The sequence below is a fragment of the Eublepharis macularius genome, chromosome 12 (genome assembly GCF_028583425.1).
Source record: "Eublepharis macularius isolate TG4126 chromosome 12, MPM_Emac_v1.0, whole genome shotgun sequence".
NCBI classification, from domain to species: Eukaryota; Metazoa; Chordata; class Lepidosauria; order Squamata; family Eublepharidae; genus Eublepharis; species Eublepharis macularius.
In genome coordinates, this window is record NC_072801.1 from 11,055,502 (window position 1) to 11,077,977 (window position 22,476).

Consider the following 22,476-nt stretch of genomic DNA (forward strand, 5'->3'; position numbering starts at 1 on the left):
AAATGACTTCTGCCTACAGCTGGCACACTGGTTTATGTGAAAACAGTAGTTCTCTGAGCCTTTTGACTTGGCGAAACAGAGTTCCACGTAAGTAAATGGATATCCTCCAATAACCCAGCTCCTACATGACTATATTGCTGAGCTGAAGAGTTACCTTCTGCAGACACTACCAGCAGTCTTGCTATAATGGCTCTATACTATGCATTCAAGCAAAATGCCCTCCTCCAAAAGAAACTGAGGTGCACAGCAGGGTAGCCAACCAGGGGTCCTTCTATAATTCAGAAGCTCTGGCATTTTAATACTAAAGCTCACCTGAAGGATACCTGTATCTCTTGCATGCTATTAAAAGTCACATTACACCTGGCCAGACAGTATATGCACAGGGTGTCTGCTGCAATAAATATGGCAGTTTGCACAGGGAAGATAAGATAGAATTGATGCTATGCAAAAGCAGTTCTCTTCCTCACACACACAGTTGTTCCCCAATGGAGTAAGGCCTACACATACAGCAAAATGAAGCAGTAAAGTTCTGAGAGAGCTGTACCATTTCAGACTTCAGGTTTTCCACATTCTCTCCTCTACAAGGCTCTAACCAGACGAAGGCCAGCTTAACTGTAACATGTGGTCTCCAAACCATACCCAGAAGTCTCTACCATACACATTTTCTAACAGTATACCCTAGCTCCAAGATCAGAGAAGTAGTCTCTCTGCTAGACAGGCTGTTAGATGGATCTTACATTAGTTTTATATCAGCATTAACTGTTGTGTCATAGCTAGTGTAGCTGTTGGAATGCTGGACAAGGAGCTGGGAGACCCGTGTTCAAATCTCGGCTCTGCCGAAAGCGCACTGGCTAACCTGGGGTCAGTTATTCTCTCTCACAACACAACCTAACTCACAGGGTTGAGAGAATAAAAAATAGAGGAAGGGAGAATGTTAGAGGCAGCTTTGCATCTCCACTGAGGAGAAAAAAAATAGGGATCCCCCAAGGAATGCTGGGTAGAAACGGGGGTACCCTGAGCATTCTTTTGTAGACAGCCAATCTTGCCTGCCAATCTCTCTTCACTAAAGCATCAGGCAGAACTTTTAGCTAAAGCTAAACAGCCACAGTTAACAAAGTGGTTAAGTGGTTGGGTTGTGAATCATCACTTTATTGGTTTGAATCCTGTTACTGCCATGAGCTCAGCAGGTGGCCTGGGGTAAGCCACTCCTCTCAGCCCAGCTCCCCAGCTGTATTGTGGGAATAATAATAACACTGGCTTTGTTCACGCCTCTGAGTGGAGCACTAATCTGTCTAGAAGAGTGGTACACAAGCACAGTTATTAAATCAATAAGGTCATACTGCAGATTTTTCTCTTAGCCCGGTACCTGCAGCCCTGAATGTTTAAAGCAAGCCTGCCAGAACCATAGTATCCTGATGTGCCTTTCAGCAGACACACCAGGCAACAGAGGCCTGTAACATTGACTAGAACCAGAGGTATGCATGAGTTTGACAGCTGAGATCAGAGCTTGTGCTGCCTGCCCATTGATTTTTAGATAAGCACAAGCCCAGCCCCCACCCCCCACAGCAGCTTCTCATCATGAGTCTGCTGCTCAGCTCCCATGAAACCTTGCAGATTAGCAGCAAAGCATGAAGCCCCTATTGACAGTTAGCACCTTCCAATGGCTCTTGGGGCCAAGCTACAAGTGACAAATGACACTTGAATGGCAAGTGAACAGACTCACGTAGTGATCGAATGGAGTGCAAGTAGAGGGCAAGTGAACAGGGAGGGATACACGTGAATCAATCTTGCACTGGCAGCGTGAATTGCTTCGCTCCTTGTGTGAAGCATTCAGTTAAGCAGGAGTATTGGGGTGTGTGCGTGCTCCCTTTTCTTCTTCTCAGGTCTAATGCTTTCTTTCCCAGCCATTCTAATCAAGCCCTTTCCCCCCTGGGTAATAAAAGCACAGGGTGGAGCACTCATTCCTTCCACATCGGGTGCATTTATACTAGCAGCTACCACTCCTAGAACACTTTCATAGCAGCCTTGCAGAGAACTGGTGGTGGTGGATGGGGGGGGGGGGTTACTGCTACCCCCCTCCCAGCCCCCTAGTGTTTCTCTATGCTGGTCCTGCCTGCCCTCTCTGAAAAAACATGGAAAGCCGCAAGAAGACCTGCTTTTACCAGCCCCATCAAAGCAACAGTATGACCAAGCTTGCCTGAAGGAAACAGGAAAAGCAGGCAAGAAAGTCTCTCTACATGAGACTTCTTACACGAGAATGCTTGAGTGAAGGGTGATGCAATGTTACTTGGGAATCATAAGGGAGGTGAAATAAACAAACCCTCTGAGGAGCGATCCCTGCTGCCTCTAAGAAGTGAAACTGACAGAGCCTTTGGCTCTTTCTTGTAAAACTACGACTCCCAGGTAACACTGCATCTCCCTTCACTTGAGCATTCTTGTGTAGAGAGACTCAGAGCCAAGCTACAAGTGACGCCTGACACAGGTTGGACACTTGTCAGCTTCCCTCAAGTTTTGATGGGAAATGTAGGTGTCCTGGTTTTACAGCTGGGCTCTCCATTACAGCTGCAAGACCAGGATGCCTACCTTTCCCATCAAAACTTGAGGGAAGCTGACAAGTGTCCAACCTGTGTCAGGCGTCACTTGTAGCTTGGCTCTCAAAGCCAGAGGCCTTTCTTGTGAACTGGGATTTTCTAGCCTGTTCTCCATTAGGATAGTAGAAGCTGCTCTGTTGGCTGTTTTACTCTTCAGACTGGGGAGATCTGTATCCAGGCCTTGTCCTTTAGACAGGCCTTGCCCCTTGTCTCACTGGAAGAAGGGAACTCTACACAATGGACAATACAAATGCAAAACTTGTGATTTATTAATAAGAATTACAAATAAGATCCTTCCCATCATCATCTCCCCTTTTTTAGTGCTTGAATAGTCACCTTAGGTATGCTTTCCTGCACCTAGCGAAGCTGTAACAGGACAAAACTAGGTCCACCCTTTCAGAAGTCGTAGTGATCCTGCTGCTCCGCTGAGAAAGTGAACGTTTTGCTTTCTTCATTTACTGCAGGATTTAGGTTCCCGTCTTCCTATCATTCAAGGCACGGTAGGAAAAAGACAGTTGAGGAATTGATCTCAAACATGTTATTCATATTCTGTAAAGAAAGCTGGCCAACTGTAGCTCAACTAAGTCATCTTTCAGAGATCCCGAGCCTCCCTTATAGAACTACAATTCCCAGCATCCCCAGGGGAAGGAAATGACAAACTAAACTGATAAGGCCAGGCTGTCCATACTTTGCAAAAAAACAAGCTACCTCCGCAAAAGGGCACCGAGTCAACATGCCAGCAGCTACCTACCTCACCAGAAAAATACTTTTCTATGAGATGTAAAGCAGATTGGTAGATAGCATTGTTGTCATGAGTCTGGAGCGCTTCAATCTTCTCCAGGCCACCAAATTGTTCTACAAGGAGGCACAGTTTTTCCGTCTCTCCAAGTTTCTCAGCCGACTGATTTTGAGAGAAAGAACCAAGCTCAGCAATTCAGGCTCGTACTCCCACAATGCCGAACAGCCACTTCGCCCACTGTCATATAGCCCAAAGGTTATTTCTCCTTCAGGCCCCACTTCAGTGGAGAGCAGGTGCTCGGAAGTCAATCCGTCAGGACATTTAGGTGCCCGTCAAGTTTCTAGAGCGATCAAAGTTTTAGCATCATTCCTCGTGGCCTATCCTTTGTGAAGATGGAACAAAGACTAAGCATGCAAGAAATTGCTCTTGAAGAAGACCAAGCGTGTGGGCACCACTTAAAGCACAACATCCCATTACAACTTGTCTACATCAGTAACTGCATGAAGCTGTCTTATACTGAACCGTTGGCCTATCAAGATCAGTCTAGTCCAGGGCTTTTTTTCAGTTGGAACACGGTGGAATGGAGTTCCAGCACCTCTTGAAAATGGTCATATGGCTGGTGGCCCCGCCCCCTGATCTCCAGACAGAGGGCAATCTAAACTCCCCTCTGTCTGGAGATCAGGGGGCGGGGCCACCAGCCATGCAACCATTTTCACCGAGGGCGATTTAAACTTTTAAAAACTCCCCCTGTGTTCCAACTGACCCAAAGTGACGTCATTGTGTGGTCCTGAGCTCCACCACTGAGTTCCACCACCTCTTTTCCCAGAAAAAAAGCCCTGTTCTAGTCTATTCAAGAAAGAGCCTGTCACCTGGTCCTTTTATAACAGGAGGCAGGAGGGCTTGAACCTGGGTCTTCCTCCATACAAAGCAGATGCTTTAACACTGAGCCACGGACACTGATTAAAAGTGAGAGCTATGCCTGGAAAAGCCCTGACTACACCCAAAAAGTTCAGCAGAGAGTCAAATGCATTCATTCCACAGTGCCCGTACATAAGCGAATCAGCCTGTAGCAGTTTGAATGTCCCTTCTTCACAAGGTGGCAAAACTGGCGCCACATGTTCCTCCGAAAGGGTGCTTGAAACACCCTGGAATTCTGATTAGGGAGCTAGAGCAAGAGGCAGGGCAAATCACTATAAACGGGAGAACAACACTCTTACCAAGAATATGTTGGAGAGGCTATCGAGAATCACTTGGATGGTTTTTCCGTCTTTGACCGTCAGCAAGTTGAGCAGCGGCAAGAGAGTCCCAGCCTGGATCAGATCGACTACCTGCTCCACAGTGCCTCCGGTGGTAAAGTTGGCCACAGCCCAAACAGCCTCTTTCTGGGCTTTGAAGTCTCCCTGCAAATGGCAGTGAAAAGCCAGCAAAGAAGGGCAGAAAGGAACAGTGTCATTCCCTTCTAGTGACATATCACACCGCTAAATAACTACTTAATCAAGTATATACACCTTTCTTTAGGAATTGATTGTCATTTTGGTACTTATGGGGCAGTTCTAGGAACTACAGAGGGTGCTGAAGCCTCATGGGGAGAGGGGCTCTGTTTGCCACCTCACTGATGTGGTTTCAAGAGCATGCCACACCTTTCTTGCAATGCTCCTGACTGTGGCCGCACCAAGCAGTTTTGTCACCTCGAGCAAGGGCTACCCGTCCCCTCCTGGGCCTGCTTTACCGCCAGCCGTACAGTCAATCTCCCATGCTGCTGACTGATGGGAGTAAGCCAAGTTCCTACACTGCATTGGCCCCCATATAGTGCCACCCCAAGCAGCTGCTTGCCCAGATAATCAAGTACTCCAGCAAACAGCCTTTCAATACATATCACAAGCCCTTGACATGTTACCTTATCCAAAAGCTCCACCAGGGGATGCAGGAGCCCGCAGGTGATGAGCTGTTGGATCTGTGAGCAAGGCCCTGCGGCGATATTGCTAAGAGCCCACGCTGCTTCCTTCTGGATGGAGGACTTCGGGTGCCGCAGGAGTCGGGGCAGGACAGACAATAAGCCCGCATCAATGGCCAGCTGGGTCTGCTCGTCTGTCCCAGAGACGATGTTGCCAACAGCACGCAGAGCAGGCGTCTACAACAAAGAGGCATTCAGAAGGCTGCCTGCTGGAGGACATGATCACATTCCTAATGACAACCTAAGGTAGCACAATGTTATGTATTGGGCTAGCTTCGAGGAAAATAGGGCTCCTCAGATAGCCAATCCTATTGGGAATTAGGGTTATCAACAACCAATTGTTTCCCCTGGATATGAGCCAATTGTGGTCATGTAAACAAGTTACCTTTTGTTTAGTGCATGCAAATGAAGGATCCTAGTGCCTATGTTCTTATTGGGGAGTTACTGAAATGGAGTGGAGTTGGAGGTGTATATATCTGGCTCCCGCGGGAGCCACGTTGTTCCTTTTCTGCAATAAAGTTACTATCATGAGCTGAAGTCATTGTCTGGCTGACATCACTTGAGCACTAGGCTCAATATTTAATACTGGCAACGAGGATGGGATTTAAGGCGGGCATGCAGCCCCACAAACAGAGTGCTAAGAGCGAAATCACTACGTGTGGGTAAGCAGACCCACGCCACAGAGCTGAAGCACACACTGGCGAGGAATTGTTGCCTTGGCCGGGTCAGCACTCACTCCTCCACCCAGAACACGTGCGCTATGGCCACCGCGGGCCACTTCACACCATTCAACCCAGCCTCCGAGGACTGAGAGTCCTACATTGCGAGGTTCGAGTTCTACCTCGAGGCAAACAAGCTAGAGGATGCGGAGCTGCAGAGAGCTATGTTCTTCAGCGTCTGTGGGAGTTCCACGTTTGATATCGCCCGAGCACTGGTGGTGCCCGCACAGCTCCAGGCAATGGCATTCAGCGAGATCAAAGACAAGCTCTGAGACCATTTCTCGCCACAACCGTCTGAAATCGCAAGTCGGCATACCATCTACGAGAGAGACCAGGCCCAAGGCGAATCAGCGAACAACTTTGTCACAGCCCTTCAGCAAGCGGCGAGGAAATACAACTTCACAGACCTCAAGACAGCACTCTGAGACTAACTGGTATGTGGTCTGTGAGATGAGAAGCTGCAGCGGCGACTGTTTGCGAAGAAGCAACTCACGTTTAAGGAGGCTCTCGAGGAGGCGCTAGTGGTGGAAGTAGCAGAGCAGCCCACCAAGGAAGTGCGACAAGCGTAAAGCCCGACCCTGCCCCAAAAGGCAGAACAAGTACACTACGAGAGCCTCAAGAGCAACAGCAAGGAAGAGAATGAAGTGCACCGAATGCAAGCCACCTGGTCCAGACGCTTCGAGCAGCAATGATATAGGGGTCCCCCATGTGCTAGTTGTGGGGGAACCCACGAGAGACGGTATTGCACGTTCCGTGATGCCGACTGCCGGGCATGCAAGAAAAAGGGCCACATCGCTCGCGCCTGTAGAGTGTCAAAGAAGGAAAGCACTCCACCACAGTTTCCGTACCTCCCGTCATGCTCCCGGCAGCTGGCGTAGAAGGGCTCACACTGAGCCAACGAGTTAAACACCATGAACGAGTGTTCCAGCAGGACCCTCGTCCTGAGCACCAGAGCGGCAGTCCAGCAAAAGATCCGCATAACAGTGCACATCAAGGGGACGCCATGCGAGATGGAAGTGGACTCCAGGTCAGCGCTCTCCATCATCTCCATGGACACCTTCAACCGAGTGTGCCACAGTGGGAGAAGCCAGCAGCTAGAGCCATGCAACCTCATCCTGACGGACTTCCAGGGACAGAGGGTTCCAGTGGCTGGGGTCGGCAGAGTCGTGGTCAGCTATAAACTGTTTCATGGGCCCCTCTGCTTGGTTGTAGTCAAAGGACGCCTCACTAGTTTACTGGGACTCTATTGGTTTGAGGCGTTGGGCATCCAAGTCACCGGGGTCCAACAAGTCAACCAACCAGACATAAATGCAGTCGGCAAGGAGTTTCCTGCAGTGTTCGATGGGTCCTTAGGCTGTTACATCGAATGTGATGCCGCCCATCACATTCGACCTCAATCCAACAGTATCGCCAATCTGCCTTAAAGCACACCAGATCCCCTTCGCTCTCAAGTCGCGCATAGACGATGGGTTGGAGCGCCTGATCGCCCAAGGAGTCCTCGAGCCCGTGTCGCATGCCCACTGGGAGACGCTGATCATCACGCCCATCAAGGCCAATGGGGATGTGCAAATTTGTGCAGACTACAAGTTCCTGATCAACAAGGAGCTGCAGCAACATGCATATCCAGTGCCAGTCATCGGCCACCTCCTGGCATCCTTAGCGGGAGGGCGCACATGTGCGAAAATCGACCTAGCGCAAGCATACCAGCAGCTCCCCGTGGACAATGCTACTGTGGAAGCTCAAACCATCGTGACACACCCCGGGGCGTTCAAAGTCAACAGGCTCCAGTTTGGGGTTAGTGTGGCCCCAGGCATCTTCCAGGGGCTCATGGAAGGGTTGCTGTGGGGAATCCCGGGCATCATTCCATATTTTGATGATGTCCTGATTGCAGGATCCACCCCCACCAAGCTTGCCGACCACCTCCGGGAAGTGCTGCAATGCCTCCAGGACGCTGGACTCAAGGTGAAGAAGGAGAAGTGCCAGTTTGGTGTTCCGCGAGTGGAGTTCCTCGGGTTCCTCATCGATGCGGAGGGCATCCATCCGACGGACAGCAAGGTGCGAGCTATTTCTAACGCCCCGCCACCTCGATCCAAGAAGGAGTTACAAGCATTTTTGGGGCTCCTGAACTTTTATCATGCTTTCCTACCGCACAAGGCATCGCTTGTGGAGCCCTTACATCACCTCCTAGAGAAGAATGCCAAATGGACACGGGATCAGAAGCACGCCCATGCCTTCACGGCGGTCAAAGAGCTACTGTCATCCGACGCCACGTTAACGCATTTCAATGAAAGCAAGCTGCTCATCCTCGCCAGCGACGCTTCACTGTATGGAATCGGCGCAGTACTGAGCCACCGGTTGCCAGACGGGCAGGAAGCCCCTTTCACTTACTTTTCATGATCCCTGTTGCGAGCTGAGAGGAACTACATGCAGATCGACAAGGAGGCTCTGGCACTAGTCGCAGGAGTCAAGAAATTCCATGACTATGTCTACGGGCGCCCGTTCGAGATCGCTACAGACCACAAACCTCTCTCTTCGGCCTCTTCGCGGCAGACCAACAGACGCCGCAGGTTATATCGCCACAAATGCTGCACTGGTCGGTGGTCCTGTCAGCCTATGTCAGCTGTCCTACAGGCCGGGGAAGGCTATTGGCCATGCTGATGCCCTCAGCCACCTGCCATTGCTGGAGTCCGCTGCCGATCCCTCCCCCACGCACGGGGTCATGCAGATAGAAGACCTGCCACGGCCGCCCCTCCTGGCGTCGGAAATAGCGGCGCTCTCTGCCAAGGACCCCACCATTTCCCGGGTCCTCAACTGGGTGTGGAGGGGATGGCCAGCCGGCAGAGCAGAATCAGAGTTCCGGCTGTACAGCTCCCGCCAACATGAGCTGTCGGTGCACAAAGGGTACTTATCTTGGGGAAGCAGAGACGTTGTTCCCCCGATGCTGCGCCAGTTTGTACTCGAGGCGCTGCATGTTGGGCACCCAGGAATTGTGAAGATGAAGGCCCTGGCTCACAGCTATGTGTGGTGGCCAGGGATGGATGCTGAGGTGGAAAGATGGGTCCGGACTTGCCAGCCTTGCCAGGAAGCCCATTCCCCGACATGCCACAGGCACCGATACAAGCCTGGGAGACAACGCAAATACCATGGTCACGACTCCACATAGACTTTGCCAGTCCCTTCCAAGGCCACACATTCCTGGTTGTTGTGGACTCATACTCCAAGTGGCTGGAAGTAGTCCCCGTGTCGGCCATGACATCGACTGTCATCCGAGCCCTTCAGTGCTTAATCGCCACACATGAACTACCGGACACAATTGTGTTGGACAACGCTGCCCAGTTCACTTCGTGAGAGTTCCAGACATTCCTGGAGAACAACGCCATCCGGCATATCACATCAGCGCCTTTCCACCCCTCCACTAATGGGCAAGTGGAACGCATGGTGAGATCTGCGAAGGACTTGCTGCGCAAGCTCGGGCGCGGGGACTTCAGCCAGCGGCTGACGGAGCTCCTTCTGCACCAACATATCACTCCGCAGGCCGTGACAGCCCAGAGCCCGGCAGAACTGCTCATGGGGTGAAGGCTGACCACCCTCTTGGATCGACTTCACCCGGACTTCGCACCCTCTTGGATCGACTTCACCCAGTAAGACTTACCGCCAGCACATTGACCAACTGTGGCAATGATGGCCGCTGCGGGAGCAAGAACACGACAGGGACATGCCCCCTTGCACTAAGGATGCGAGATCGGAACCAGCTACAGCAGCCGAGATCCACAGGGACTGGCCACCCGAGGACCACAGAAGCCTGCTGGCAGCATCAAACAGCACAGGTGCTGCTGAGACAGACCCATCCACCCCCACAGCAGAGCCGGCAATGTACAGTGGGGCTCCGGTCGCGGGGACCCCAAGCACAGAAGGTTTGCACAGATCCCAGCAGGTTCGCCAGCCACCGGCTTTTCTTGGGGACTGTGTGTGGAGCAGGGTGCCCCAATCTCAGGGGGGAGGGGTGTTATGTATTGGGCTAGCTTTGAGGAAAATAGGGCTCCTCAGGAGCCAATCCTATTGGGAATTAGGGTTATCAACAACCAATTGTTTCCCCTGGATATGAGCCAATTGTGGTCATGTAAACAAGTTGCCTTTTGTTTAGTGCATGCAAATGAAGGATCCTAGTGCCTATGTTCTTATTGGGGAGTTACTGAAATGGAGTGGAGTTGGAGGTGTGTATATCTGGCTCCCGCAGGAGCGTTCCTTTTCTGCAATAAAGTTACTATCATGAGCTGAAGTCATTGTCTGGCTGACATCACTTGAGCACTAGGCTCAGTAATTAATACACAGCATTTTATGTACGTAGCAAGCCAGCAAGGGCAATTCACGGGGTAAAGGTTCCAGAAGCTGGTATAGCGCTTCAAAATACACTCTGTGCTGTGTATGTGAAGCATTGTCAAGTCACAACCATCAACTTATGGTGACCTCATAGGGTTTTCAAGGCAAGAATCAATCAGAGGTGGTTTGCCATTGCCTGCCTCTGCGTAATGGCCTTGGACTTCCTTGTTAGTTTCCAAGTTTGGGTTCGCTTAGACCATCCAGATCAGGGATAAAGGTTCACTGCACTGCTTTTTAGGCCACAGAACTATATAGGTTTAGATTTGTGTTTGGTTTTTTAAATTAATGGCCTGCTTTCTTCACTGGGAAGGACTACCACAGCCATTTCGTAACAGACAGTACTAGTGTCTAGTGCAGTGTTCATTGTGTGTACCACCTTCCCTGCACTCTGTTGTATTCTACCTTCACAGCCCACTCTCTGCATTATGGCATCTCATGCCTAGGCAGTTTTCTCCATCTTTGTATTATTGTTGTTTGCAATGCCTTCCGGTTCTGTAATCTTAGCCCTACTGCATTGTTTATTAAAGGTCCTTGCTGTCTGGGAGCCAGTTTGGTGTAGTAGTTAAGAGCAGCAGGGCTCTAATCTGGAGAACCAGATTTAATTCCCCACTCCTCCGCTTGAAGCCAGCTGGGTGACCTTGGGTCAGTCACAGTTCTCTCAGAGCTCTCTCAGCTCTACCCACCTCACAGGGGGATTGTTGTGGGGAATAACACACTTTACAAACCGCTCTGAGTGTGGCATTAAGCTATCAGGAAGGGCAGTATATAAATTGAATGTTATTTTAGTCTGATTGAACCATTTTTTATTCATTTTGAGCCACTTTTAGTCACTGAGTAAGGCAAGCTCTAAAGGAATAAAAAAGGCAAGTAAGGTCCACTAAACAGAAGTTAATGCAAAACTACCACCAAGCTCAAGCAAATACATTTTTGCATCTACAAGTTTCCCATGTCAGAAAGCTGCATGTTCGATAAGAATGGCATGTTTTTAAATAGCATTTTACCTTTTTAAATACTAAGGGTGCTAGGACCAAGAGAACCATACAGAAATCTTTTGACAGGGGAGCTATCACTTGAGTATAAAAGGTCTTTGATCTCTTAAAAACACTGTGATCCAGGGAGAAGCTTGGGTGGAATGTTTGCTGCCATTGATCTTTTAGAGCTAGAAGTCCTTCCTGGCCTAAGCTCAAGCTCTAGATATTTAACCAAAAGTTATCAGATCGAATTTTAAAAGCATTTATAAGGAATAGATGGGATAGTGCTTCTATTGCCCCACATTAGCTATAGTCCTAAATATCAGATTTCAGAGTTCAAGTTCGGACAGCTGAAAAAAGAATGCATTACCTGGTGCCCTTCCGAATGTGGCAGCAGCACTGCTATCTAGCATTAGCAGTTAGGGGCCAAACAATCTCTCCTCCTGCCTCCAATTTTAGACAGTAGTGAAGAAGCCACTTTAAGTTGGAGGAAAGCTTCATTGAGCCGAGTAGAACAGTAGCACACTGTCTTAACAGGAGGAAGAACCTAGTCCCTCTATTGTTTAGACTGTAGCTAGACCTTACTGCAGATGCCCAGGCCTTTTGGAATCTTGGGAAATGTAGTTCCTTTCTGCTAAGCAGCACACCAGACTGCAGTCTGAATGGCAGTGATAAGGCTCTCCCTGAAGAGTCATCAGGCAAGATTCAGTCTCCTTCACACTGTTTAGACTGCAGCCCTTGCTGGGTCTCAGGATGACCCTTGGCCCCAAATGAACTACATCCCCCATGATGCAGAGGTTCAGGTATGTTTTGTGAGCCTGAAGCCCCATCCTATCAACCTACTGTGTTTTTGCTTGGGTGATGTGGAATAAGGGTGCGATATCTAATTTATGCAATTTATTTTTATTGCATTTATTACTGCCTGTGATCTGCTCAGAACTCGCTTGCGGGGAGAGTGTTATATACATTGAATAAAATAAATAAATACTCAGAGAGGCTGAGAGCCAAGCTACAAGTGATGCCTGACACAGGTTGAACACTTGTCAGCTTCCCTCAAGTTTTGATGGGAAATGTAGGCATCCTGGTCTTGCAGCTGTAATGGCAAGCCAAGCTGTAAAACCAGGACGCCTACATTTCCCATCGAAACTTGAGGTGAGCTGACAAGTGTCCAACCTGTGTAAGGTGTCACTTGTAGCTTGGCTCTAAGAGGTCTTCCATGGCAAGGTGAAGCCAGCATTACTCTCCCTAATCCCTCCTTCACCTACCAAAATGGTCAGTTCCAGGCAGGACAGGAGCTGCACCAGCCTTGGAAGTATCCCTGTCTCCAGCACAACATGAATACGATCGTTGGTTCCATCGGTCAGGTAGGAGATAGCCCAGCAGGTGTCAGAGACGATATCCTTGTCCTCATGTTGCAAGAGAGAGATCAGCGTGGGAAGAATCTGCCTCACAGCATCTAGAGGCGGCCATGGGTTTTTGTTCCTGCAGAGGTTGGACAGCGTCCATGTGATGTTCCTCAGGAACCCGACCTGAAATCAGAATGTGGCAGGACTCTTCAGAGAAATTTCATCCCATTAGTTGGGAAGCCAGGTGGTGTGCCCTTTAATTATTCAATGCTAGGGGTTTAACCTGGGTTAAATGAACTCTTTCCTCAAGATTCAGGGGAAAGAAAACATTAGCAGTGCTCAGGGTCCCATTTCCAGATGTCAGTTGAAAGGCTTGAAGGCTCTCAAGTTGTTTTAGTTCTTAGACTAGAGCCAAGTTTGCATTGCTTCCCCTGTTGGCTTAGTGCGGCCTACAATTTAGAACAGGGGAAAATAAAATACAGTTCAGAGGAGATTCATAATTAAGACAAGACTTCTGCTCTGCAAAAGGAGAGCATACCGGGCTAACAAGCACGCTTCTTCCAAGCAAGAAGTCTTTAGAGGCTGGTTCATGCAGACCAGGGGAACGTCATCTTGTCCGGCCTATTTGTGTTTTGTTTACTTATAACGTAGGAGTGTACACTTCAAATCTCTCAACTAACCTGTGTTTGTGACCTTCAGTTTGGAATCTGGATCCAAACACAGCCCTCCTAGTCTGGGATTCTTCTCAGTAACCCTAAGAGTCAGCTAAGACTAGGCAATTGACTAAAAGGTGACCACTTGTGGACCATGACCTCTTGCCCAGCGATGACCACCACTGGTATGGCAGGTTATGGAGACCAGCAACACCATGTGCCTTTGTACGCCTGGCAGGTTTGGAAGGCAAGAGGTGTTCTAGCAGTAGGCAATCTACTGGATTCAACTTTGGAGAACGGGACAAATGGAGCCAGTGACAGAGGCTGCTGTAGCCTAGGGGAAAAAGAAGTTGCTGTAGCCTAGTGGAAAGAAGTTGCAATAGTACGATACACAACCAATGGTTTATTTTGTACTCAGCTCAAAGGCTTGTGTACCCCTCATCTGGTGCTGGGCTATCCCATTTATACATTCACAAGTGATAGTGTTGGGGGAGGAAATGGAGATCACAGTTCAAGATGTAAACATTGTTCTATTCTCCTTACAAGACCAAAAGGATGCTTACTGGAGTAGGTGGCTCCACCAGAGCCAGAAGAGGTGGGATCACTTGCAGCTGTATCAGAGAATCTCTGTACATGGGGCCATCACCTACAGACAATAGAACGGTTTTGATCAGCAGTCGAATCGAATACCATTATTGGCATAACAGGACATACTTATGCACAGTCAGCAAAGAGACAAAAAAAATCCCTTGCCCCATCACTTAAACCATTCTTCTCCTCTTCGATGCACAACAAAGAAATTTAGCCACAGACTCAATGATCCCAGGGTTATGTGTGGATAGTAAAAGGCGTGTCTTACTGTCATCTGATTCCACCCTGAAGTGGGTGGAAACTGAATTGAGTTAGGAAGCTTCAACTTGTACAGATTTTTCATCATTTCCTCCCCAACGTCTTTGAAAATTCTCCATGAGCCCTTTGGGTAAATCTATCCCTGCACTAGATACTAGAGGATCAAGCTCCACCTGTACTTTATATAGACCTCCTGCAGCTTGAACCCTGTTGAACACTCTCTGCCATCCCATTGCTGGAACACAAGATGTGCCTGTTCCCAGCTGGAGCTCGTGAACCCATTTACTGGCCCAATTCTTACACCATACTGATTATAGCCAAGTGCTTGAGTACAACTCCGCTACCCACCAAGCAAGTCATCCATGTCTAGTTTGTATGAGACCCCCTTACCACACCGTTGCTCCATCTCGCCCACTATTCTGAACCTTGAAAATCAGCTCTGCAAGGTCCCAGGTAGGTGCCCTTCCCCACTGCCACCTAAGATCCATTATGCAAAAGGATGAAACTATGGTTTCTCCCTAGCTCTCTTGTAAATGCAACTGGGGGTGCCTCTGCTAAGCTTTCTGTGACCTTGGCAGACAAGCAGACATTTCTACATAAAGCTGGGCAGCTATGCCAGAAAACTGTGGGACAGTTACTCTGCATGGGGAGCCAGCCATTTTAAGACCACCGCCACAACAATCTGCTTTCAACTTAAGTACTTCTTGAATTGTGCAACTCTGTCTAGCGCATTGTTTTTATTTGCAGCATATACATTTCCTGAACAAATAAACCTGCTTCTATGGCTCCATCTGCTAAGAGCTCTATACAGTGGAACCAAAGATCTTGCTGCTCAGTAGGTCTTTTAGAAAACCGACAATGTCTCTGCTTACCTGCTATGTTACCAAGTGCCCACACGGATTGCTCACAAATGTGCATATGTGGAGATGCCAAGAGGGCTATGAAAGCTGGTATGGCATTTGCCTCCACAACTGCTCTGGTTTGGTCCGACGTCCCAGAAGCAATGTTAGTGAGTGCCCAGGCTGCCTCGAATTGCAAGTTTGGGGCATCATGGTGAAGCAAGAAGGACACCAATTTAGGAACAATCCCAGCTTTGATGACTTCATTGATGGGTGGATTCTTCTGCCTGGAAAGCAGTTTCCTGAAGGGAGAGAGGGACAGCATAACCTCGACAAGATGCCCAAGCCATATGCAACACAAACTAAACTAGACCTCGGTTTCTTACCAAGAATAACTGAAGAGTTTCCTAATCCCTCTATGCCATCAACCTGATGCAATCAATTCATCTTGGTACTCCCTGCCAGCAACATGTCCAGTAGCTCCAGTAACCCATATTCAACAAGGCTCTCTTAGTGACCTCCTGCTTGGGTTTTCCAGCATGCTTTACAGGAGGCTGTCTCTGAACGGTGTTTGTTTCCTTTAAAAAGGGTTCTGAATACAGCATCCAGTTATAGGAATCGGGTCTCAGTGTACAAAGTCCAGTAGCACCTTTAAGACTAACCAACTTTATTGAGGCATAAGCCTTCGAGAACCACAGCTCTCTTTGTCAGATGACTACTGGACTTTTTACTATTTTGCAACTACAGACTAACACAGCTAACTCCTCTGGGTCTCATTGTGATATTTTAGCCAATGTGTTTCAATAACTTAATTGGCCTCAAGCTGTTTCTGGGGATGTGTGAAGGGCACGTGTGGACCTACAAGATTCTACACTCTGAGTATCCTAGAAATCTATACGAACCTGGTCATTTAGCAATCAGAGGTCCTGCTCAGGACATACCAGTCTTTGGAGTTTAGGTGGGTATCTACCCAAGTCAGGACCTTTTCTGTGATTGCACCCAGTTTGAATGATCCCTGGCAACACTAACTTGGCACCCACTCTGATCAGCACCATGTTAAAGGCTTCATTTATACAAATGAGTAAGCTAGAAGGTGCTTTGATTTTTCTACTATTTAATTCACTGTTAATTTACTGTTTTTGCTTAGTTTTAGAAATATTTTAATTGTTACGTTCTATTTAAGGTGTGATGTTGACTGCCTTGAAGACTGTTCTTTAAAAGGGTTAGGGTAAATACACCTGGAATGCATAATATGCTAATGCTACAAAGTTCCATCTATTCCATATGTACCCTTAACTCAGCTCCATCCCCCAGTAATCAACTAAACCTGTAGCTTGAACAGTCCACAAATTGAAGCTTGAACCCCAAATGGTGCATTTTCCAGAACTGTGTGCCCCTTTGTAGCCCACCCATGGATGTCCGCAGTCTTCTTCTACCCTCCTACTCTTGCTTCATCTGTTTAAGAGACAATCCCAAGTTTTCTAACAGCGGCTTCTGAGCTCATACCAAGCCAAGGTCCTTTGGCTTCACATACCTGGCTGACTGAGCTGCTGTCAAATGCAGGTGAAAGTCTTCTGAGTTTACAGCCTTGACTATTTCTTCTAAAGAAAGATCAGCAGTCTGAATTGGGGGAGAAAAGGGATCAAGAGTTAGGCACTAAAGGGGGAAACTCAGTATATAGATGCCCACCTCTCCACTTACCAGCTACGACTGCTATCTTGGAATGGATCTAGAAAGTTCAGGCAAGCTATGTCAAGTATTTCCCACAACTAGCAAGACAGACCAGTCATGGCCATTGCTGTCAGTTCTGCCTGGCTGTTGCAGCTAGCCTCATTCTTGTAAGCTTTTAAGATCTCTTTAAGATTCAAATGTGAAATTAACACTTAAGTGGCAAATCTTCACATAGCAAAGTTGACCCGAAGGGTGGCATCATGCAGGCCATGGATCACAGCACATACACATGTGAAGCTGCCTTATACAGACCATCAGTCCATCAAGGTCCGTATTGTCTCTTCAGGACAGCAGTAGCTTTTCAGGGTCTCACATGGAGGCCTTCCACATCAGCTACTTTTTACAGGAGATGCCTGGAATTGAACCTGGGGCCTTCTGCATGCAAACCAGAAGGTCTACCACTGAGCCACAGCCCCTTTTGGCTCAGCCTGGTGAAGATTGCTTGGTTCAACCATTGGCATCTCCGGTTAAGAACATTTTGGGTGGAAAGCTCTTTTCTGCCCAAGACCACAGAGAGTCATTGCCAATTAAAGTAGACAATACTGTAATAGTGTTCCTGACTGGAACTGATCAGCTTTCCAGAGCTATAGAAATGGTACAAGTCTCTTTTCAAGTTCAAGAGTGAAGTGTTTTTTTCCCAGTTTAATCTAGAAGGCAAGAAAAGATGTGCTCCCATAATCAAGAGTCTGATAAAATACATGGGTTTAAGTGCTTGGGAGATGCATTTCTCTCTGCCACATCCATACCGGGCTCTTGTCTTCTTTCTCTGGAGACAGGGTGTCTTCCCTGGCAAAAGAGATGTTCCTTCGCTTCAAGATCTGTTCATCTTTCTTAGCCTTACGAAGTTCAACTGCAGCTTCTATTCTTTGCTTCCTCATTGCCTGCAGATTAGTGGGTGTAGAGAATAATGAAGCACAATGCAGTCTTGCCAGTAGCCCACAACCCCACACAATAAAACCCTTATTTCCTACCAAAGGCGCAGAGCCAACAGCTCCAATTTATTATGCTAGATTTCACAGGCACGCAATTTTGCAATGCCAAAGAAGGTACCAAGTCAGGGGACTAAATTGTCCAGCAAGAACAAGTTTTACAGTGAGAAAAGCCAAGCGTGGAGTTAACCATGAAGTATGAACAGATCACAGACATTGAAGCCAGGACTGAGTCTACTCAGGCCACAGCGCAGAATTTGGTACTGGACACCTGTGGAGAAACAGCTACAAATCCTGCACTGAAAGTTTATCAGTACACATATATTCCAAAGATCTTACTTGCATACTGTAAATTTTTAACCATCCCCAAATACAGGATACTTTTTCCTAAGGCCAGATTAAATGTTTTGCCAGTAGGGGAGTTAGCAGGCAGGTTTTTAGGGATTCCCTTTTCTGACCGACTTTGTGATTGTAAATCAGGGAATCTAGATACTATTTGGCACCTTTTTTACTGACGGTTAAGAAGCATATACTCGTCAGAGAGAAACGGATCTCAGTACACATCCAGAAGTGGGGATTTGTTTCAAAACAAGAATAAGTTACAAAGCTTTTAGCTGATACTGACCCGAGTGTAACTCTTGCTATGGCAAAAATTGTATCTATGGTTTTTAATGATTTTTTTTTCTCCTACTGACATATTTTATACTTTGTATTTAGCATTTTTGGTTATTTGGTTAACCATTATTATTGAATTGTATCATTCTGTACTTTGAATTACTGAACCTGTCTGCTTATGACCTATTGGTCTGTGAGCATGAAATAAAGGACTCGACTGGACTACATGTATAATTCGCTAGCTTTATTTAATACTAGCTTGATATCTATGCTTTGCTACGGTATTTAACTACTTTAAATCCAGTTATAATACTTATGGATATGTAATATTTTTTGGGGTGTGTGTGTGTGTTTTTAGTTGGCAACCCTAGTGAACTTTTAGGGGAAGACTGGGGCATGCATTTTACCTCAGGACACATTCAATGACTCCCAATAGCAATTGCATACTGTTTAGAAGGTGGGGGGTGAGGACCAATCAGGCTGCATATGCAAATAACTTCTGTGTTCCAACTGTCTCTGGGGGGGGGATGAGGTGTGGAATGTTGAGAGCCCCAATCAGCAAATGACCTTGAAAGGCTAGCTCAATCAGGGATGAGTGGCCAAGCTGGCAGTTGATAAGGGCGCAAGCAGGCAGCAGCCTGCCAGCCACACAGGGAAGCTGAATCCCTTTGGGAAAATATATTTTACCCCTTTTTACCCCCTTAGGGGACGAATTTCTTAAAATCCCTTCTTAGTGAGTGTTTACATCATGAAAGGAATGTTCTCCCCAATTTTCATGTTTCTAGGTCCAGGGGTTTGGGCTGGGTGTTGATGAGCCAGTCAGGACACTTGCCTTTATATATATAGATATAAGAGGAAAGAAATTGTTCCATATAAGAGAGGTAATGTTCAATATTAAGACATTGTGATGTTATGAGGTAAATGCAAGGTGATCTCTTCTGCAGCAAAAGTAAAGCTAACAAAGTGCATAGGCCTCTGCCCAGCCTGCCAAGCAGTAGAGCTGTTCCCTAGCAACTGTTGCCAAGGGAGTAGGCTCCTCTGACCTTTCCAAAAGTGCATCTTTCACATTGGACCAAAGTGGTGAAATGCATTCGTTCTGATGGGTCTGTTCGTGAGTTGACGGTTGAACTACGTTCCTTGGCCGTTATCTCAGAACCAGCGAGGGTTTGAGATTGAGACATAGTGAGCTTTAATCAGCTGAGATCTCTAGCTTCACACATGCATGAGCGCCTTCAAGATGCAGAAGCAGTCACTGAAGAGCCAGCCTGAAGGAGAACTTCAGAGCAACACCTCCAGGGCCAGCTTAGGTCAGTGGACATAAAGAGGGAAGCTGGCCATTTCCATTTGTTAAGGAAGAAAACGGACTGCTTCCTCTCTTAGTGCAATAGCACTAAATGAGACTATCAGAAGGCATATCTGAATGGCAAGTAGCCAGTGAGATATTTCCAGGGCTTTTTTTCAGCCGGAACACGGTGGAATGGAGTTCCGGAACCTCTTGAAAATGGTCACATGGCTGGTGGCCCCGCCCCCTGATCTCCAGACAGAGGGGAGTTTAGATTGCCCTACGTGCTGCTTGGCGGTGTGGAGGGCAATCTCAACTCCCCTCTGCCTGGAGATCAGGGGGCGGGGCCACCAGCCATGTGACCATTTTCTCTGAGAGCAACCCACTGAGTTCCACCACCTCTTTTCCCAGAAAAAAAGCCCTGGATATTTCTATTGTCTTTTAAATACTCCGTTCTTTTACAAGCAATTCCATACCTTGCTGTTGTTCTACTCAGGCCTCAGTGTCTGACTGTCTGCTCCTACTAGTGGCAATCATATATCATAAATATACTCTAAAATAAAATACTTTTTGCTTTATGGGTAAGGCAATGGGAAATACACAAAATATCCGGCTCCTTTAGTGGGTGTGGCAGAGAATGGGGTGAGAAAGTCAACAACCCCCACAGCTCCTATTTCTCATCACAACACCAAACAAGTACACCCAGCATCCATACACACAACATATATGGGTGTTTCCCCACCCTCTTTTTAGATTTGTGTTTGTAGAGTCATTTGGATTTTTATGCTTCCCAATACTTTTAGATTGCAAACCTGGGGCAGAATGGAGAGGAGGAACAGGGCTGGTCTAAACTACTCTGAGCCTGTGGGATACAGCAGGAGAACAATCAAAACCTTCAGCATTCATGGTTGTGGATGTTTCAGTGTTGTCCCTTTAAAAGGGATTTAACCCCAACCACAGTGGGCTATAGTAAACCATCTCCTCACACTTGTTGTGTACTAATCCTTGCTCGCTATTGGTATAATCTTAAACTTAATTGTATTTTCTCCATCGTTTCCCAGCACCTGGCATTCAGAGGTATACTTCCTCTATACATGGAGGCTCCCAATCATGAACAAGAAGTTCCATGCTTTTGTGGTACTTGTGAGGTTGCAAAACAGAGCTCTACCAACAGGGAATCCAAAGACTCCACTCCCCTCCATACTTACATCTGCATCTTTGCCTTTGTTTTTAAACTTCTTCATCCGTTCACTTTGCTCATTTGTGGTGGGCATTGTAGAGCTAGCAAGGGAACACACAGCTGTGAAGGCAGGGCGTTTCCACATACTTAAGCAATTAAAATAATTTTTAGTTGGGAATCCAGTTTCTTTTCAGTTATCCACTCAAACTAAACATGGTTGACTCCTAAGGGCAATACTGCAGCTCAAAAAGCACCAGCTTGTTAAAACATGTTATTTGATTTTCTGTCTTTTTTAAAAAATGCTGGTTTACAGCCCCAGACAGCTGCTTTCAAGATTATGGAAGAGTCACTAGAAAGAAGATATTTAACCCTTTTGGGTGTCAGAAGCAATGCCTCCCCCACCAGAGCTGACTGCAGCTTTAGAAAGGACTTTTAAACTGAAGGACAGCATTCCCATGTCTGTGCAAGTGGGTCCCAAACTTGTGCTATTTTATTGATTTGTGCTGTTTGTTTGGAAGTGAGTCAGCATACCAAGTAAATAGGGACTCTGGAGTCCCTCTATGACAAAGGATGGGAGCCACTGTTGTAAAGGAGGCCCAGAAAGAAATGCCTCCCCAACCGAAGTTACCAGTTATGGCCTACCAGATTGAGTAGCCCCTGAATAAGGAGTCAGTCACACTTTCCAGTTACACATGAAATTGCCATATACTGAGTCAAACAGCTTATTGTAGACAAGTAATCTTCTAACTATCAAGTAACTTCTCTTGCCTACTCCAACTGACAATAACTCTCTACAGTCTTTTCATATCACTTACAATAAGAGTCCCCAACAAAAACATCCCCCAACACTGTTCCTAGTGCCCACCAATAATAATAATAATAATAATAATAATAATAATAATAATAAATTTATATACCGCCCTTCAGGATGTCTTAACACCCACTTAGAGCGGTTTACAAAGTATGCCATTATTATCCCCACAACAAAACACCTTGTGAGGTGGGAGGGCTGAGAGAGCTAAGAAGCTGTGACTGACCCAAGGTCACCCAGCTGGCTTCAAGTGGAGGAGTGAGGAATCAAACACGGCTCTCCAGGTTAGAGTCCTGCACTCTTAACCACAACACCAAACTGGCACCAAATGATTTGGGAGGGGCACACGACTGGGCAGCCCAACAGGGCTTCTGAGTGGCCACTGGAGATCTCATTGGCTGTGCAGATTCCCCCCCCCCCAACATTGCTTTGCCACCACAACACAAGACCCTGAAGGTGAACTGTGTGGATGCAAAAAGATATTTTAAACAATATGTTCATTGTAAAAGGTATCCTGTTAAACAGATCTTCTACCTGAAATGTTGAAGAGTCACTATTAAATTTATGCATAACCTCATTCCCTGACATTCTGAGGTTGGCTCTGCCTCCTCTGGCAGCCATTTTGGGGTTGTACCCAGGGCTTTTTTTCAGCTGGAACCTGGGCCGATTCCAGACGGCCCCCTGCCTCGCGAAACGTCGCGCGTCATCGCGCGTCGTTGCGCAGAAAACACGAAATATCGCATTTTCTCGCGCGAGTTTTGCACGACATCGCACAAAACTCGCGTGAGAAAACGCGATATTTCGCGTTTTCTGCGCAATGATGCATGACGACGCGCGACGTTTCGCGAGGCAGGGGGCCGTCTGGAATCGGCCCTGGTGGAACGGAG

The 22,476-nt window shown here is 47.4% G+C and overlaps 1 protein-coding gene across 1 annotated transcript; it reads right to left on the reverse strand.

Annotated features, from left to right (window-relative positions):
• Window positions 1-2,909: 2,909 nt before the first annotated feature.
• On the reverse strand, window positions 2,910-20,872 carry KPNA7 (karyopherin subunit alpha 7). Its single transcript, XM_054993313.1, has 10 exons — window positions 20,807-20,872; window positions 17,519-17,653; window positions 16,576-16,661; window positions 15,075-15,343; window positions 13,917-13,999; window positions 12,620-12,883; window positions 5,228-5,461; window positions 4,548-4,730; window positions 3,343-3,492; window positions 2,910-3,074 (listed from the first exon to the last, which is right to left on the reverse strand). The coding sequence occupies exons 1-10, from the start codon at window positions 20,870-20,872 to the stop codon at window positions 2,988-2,990; spliced, it is 1,557 nt and encodes a 518-aa protein (XP_054849288.1). The 3' UTR covers window positions 2,910-2,987.
• Window positions 20,873-22,476: the final 1,604 nt, after the last annotated feature.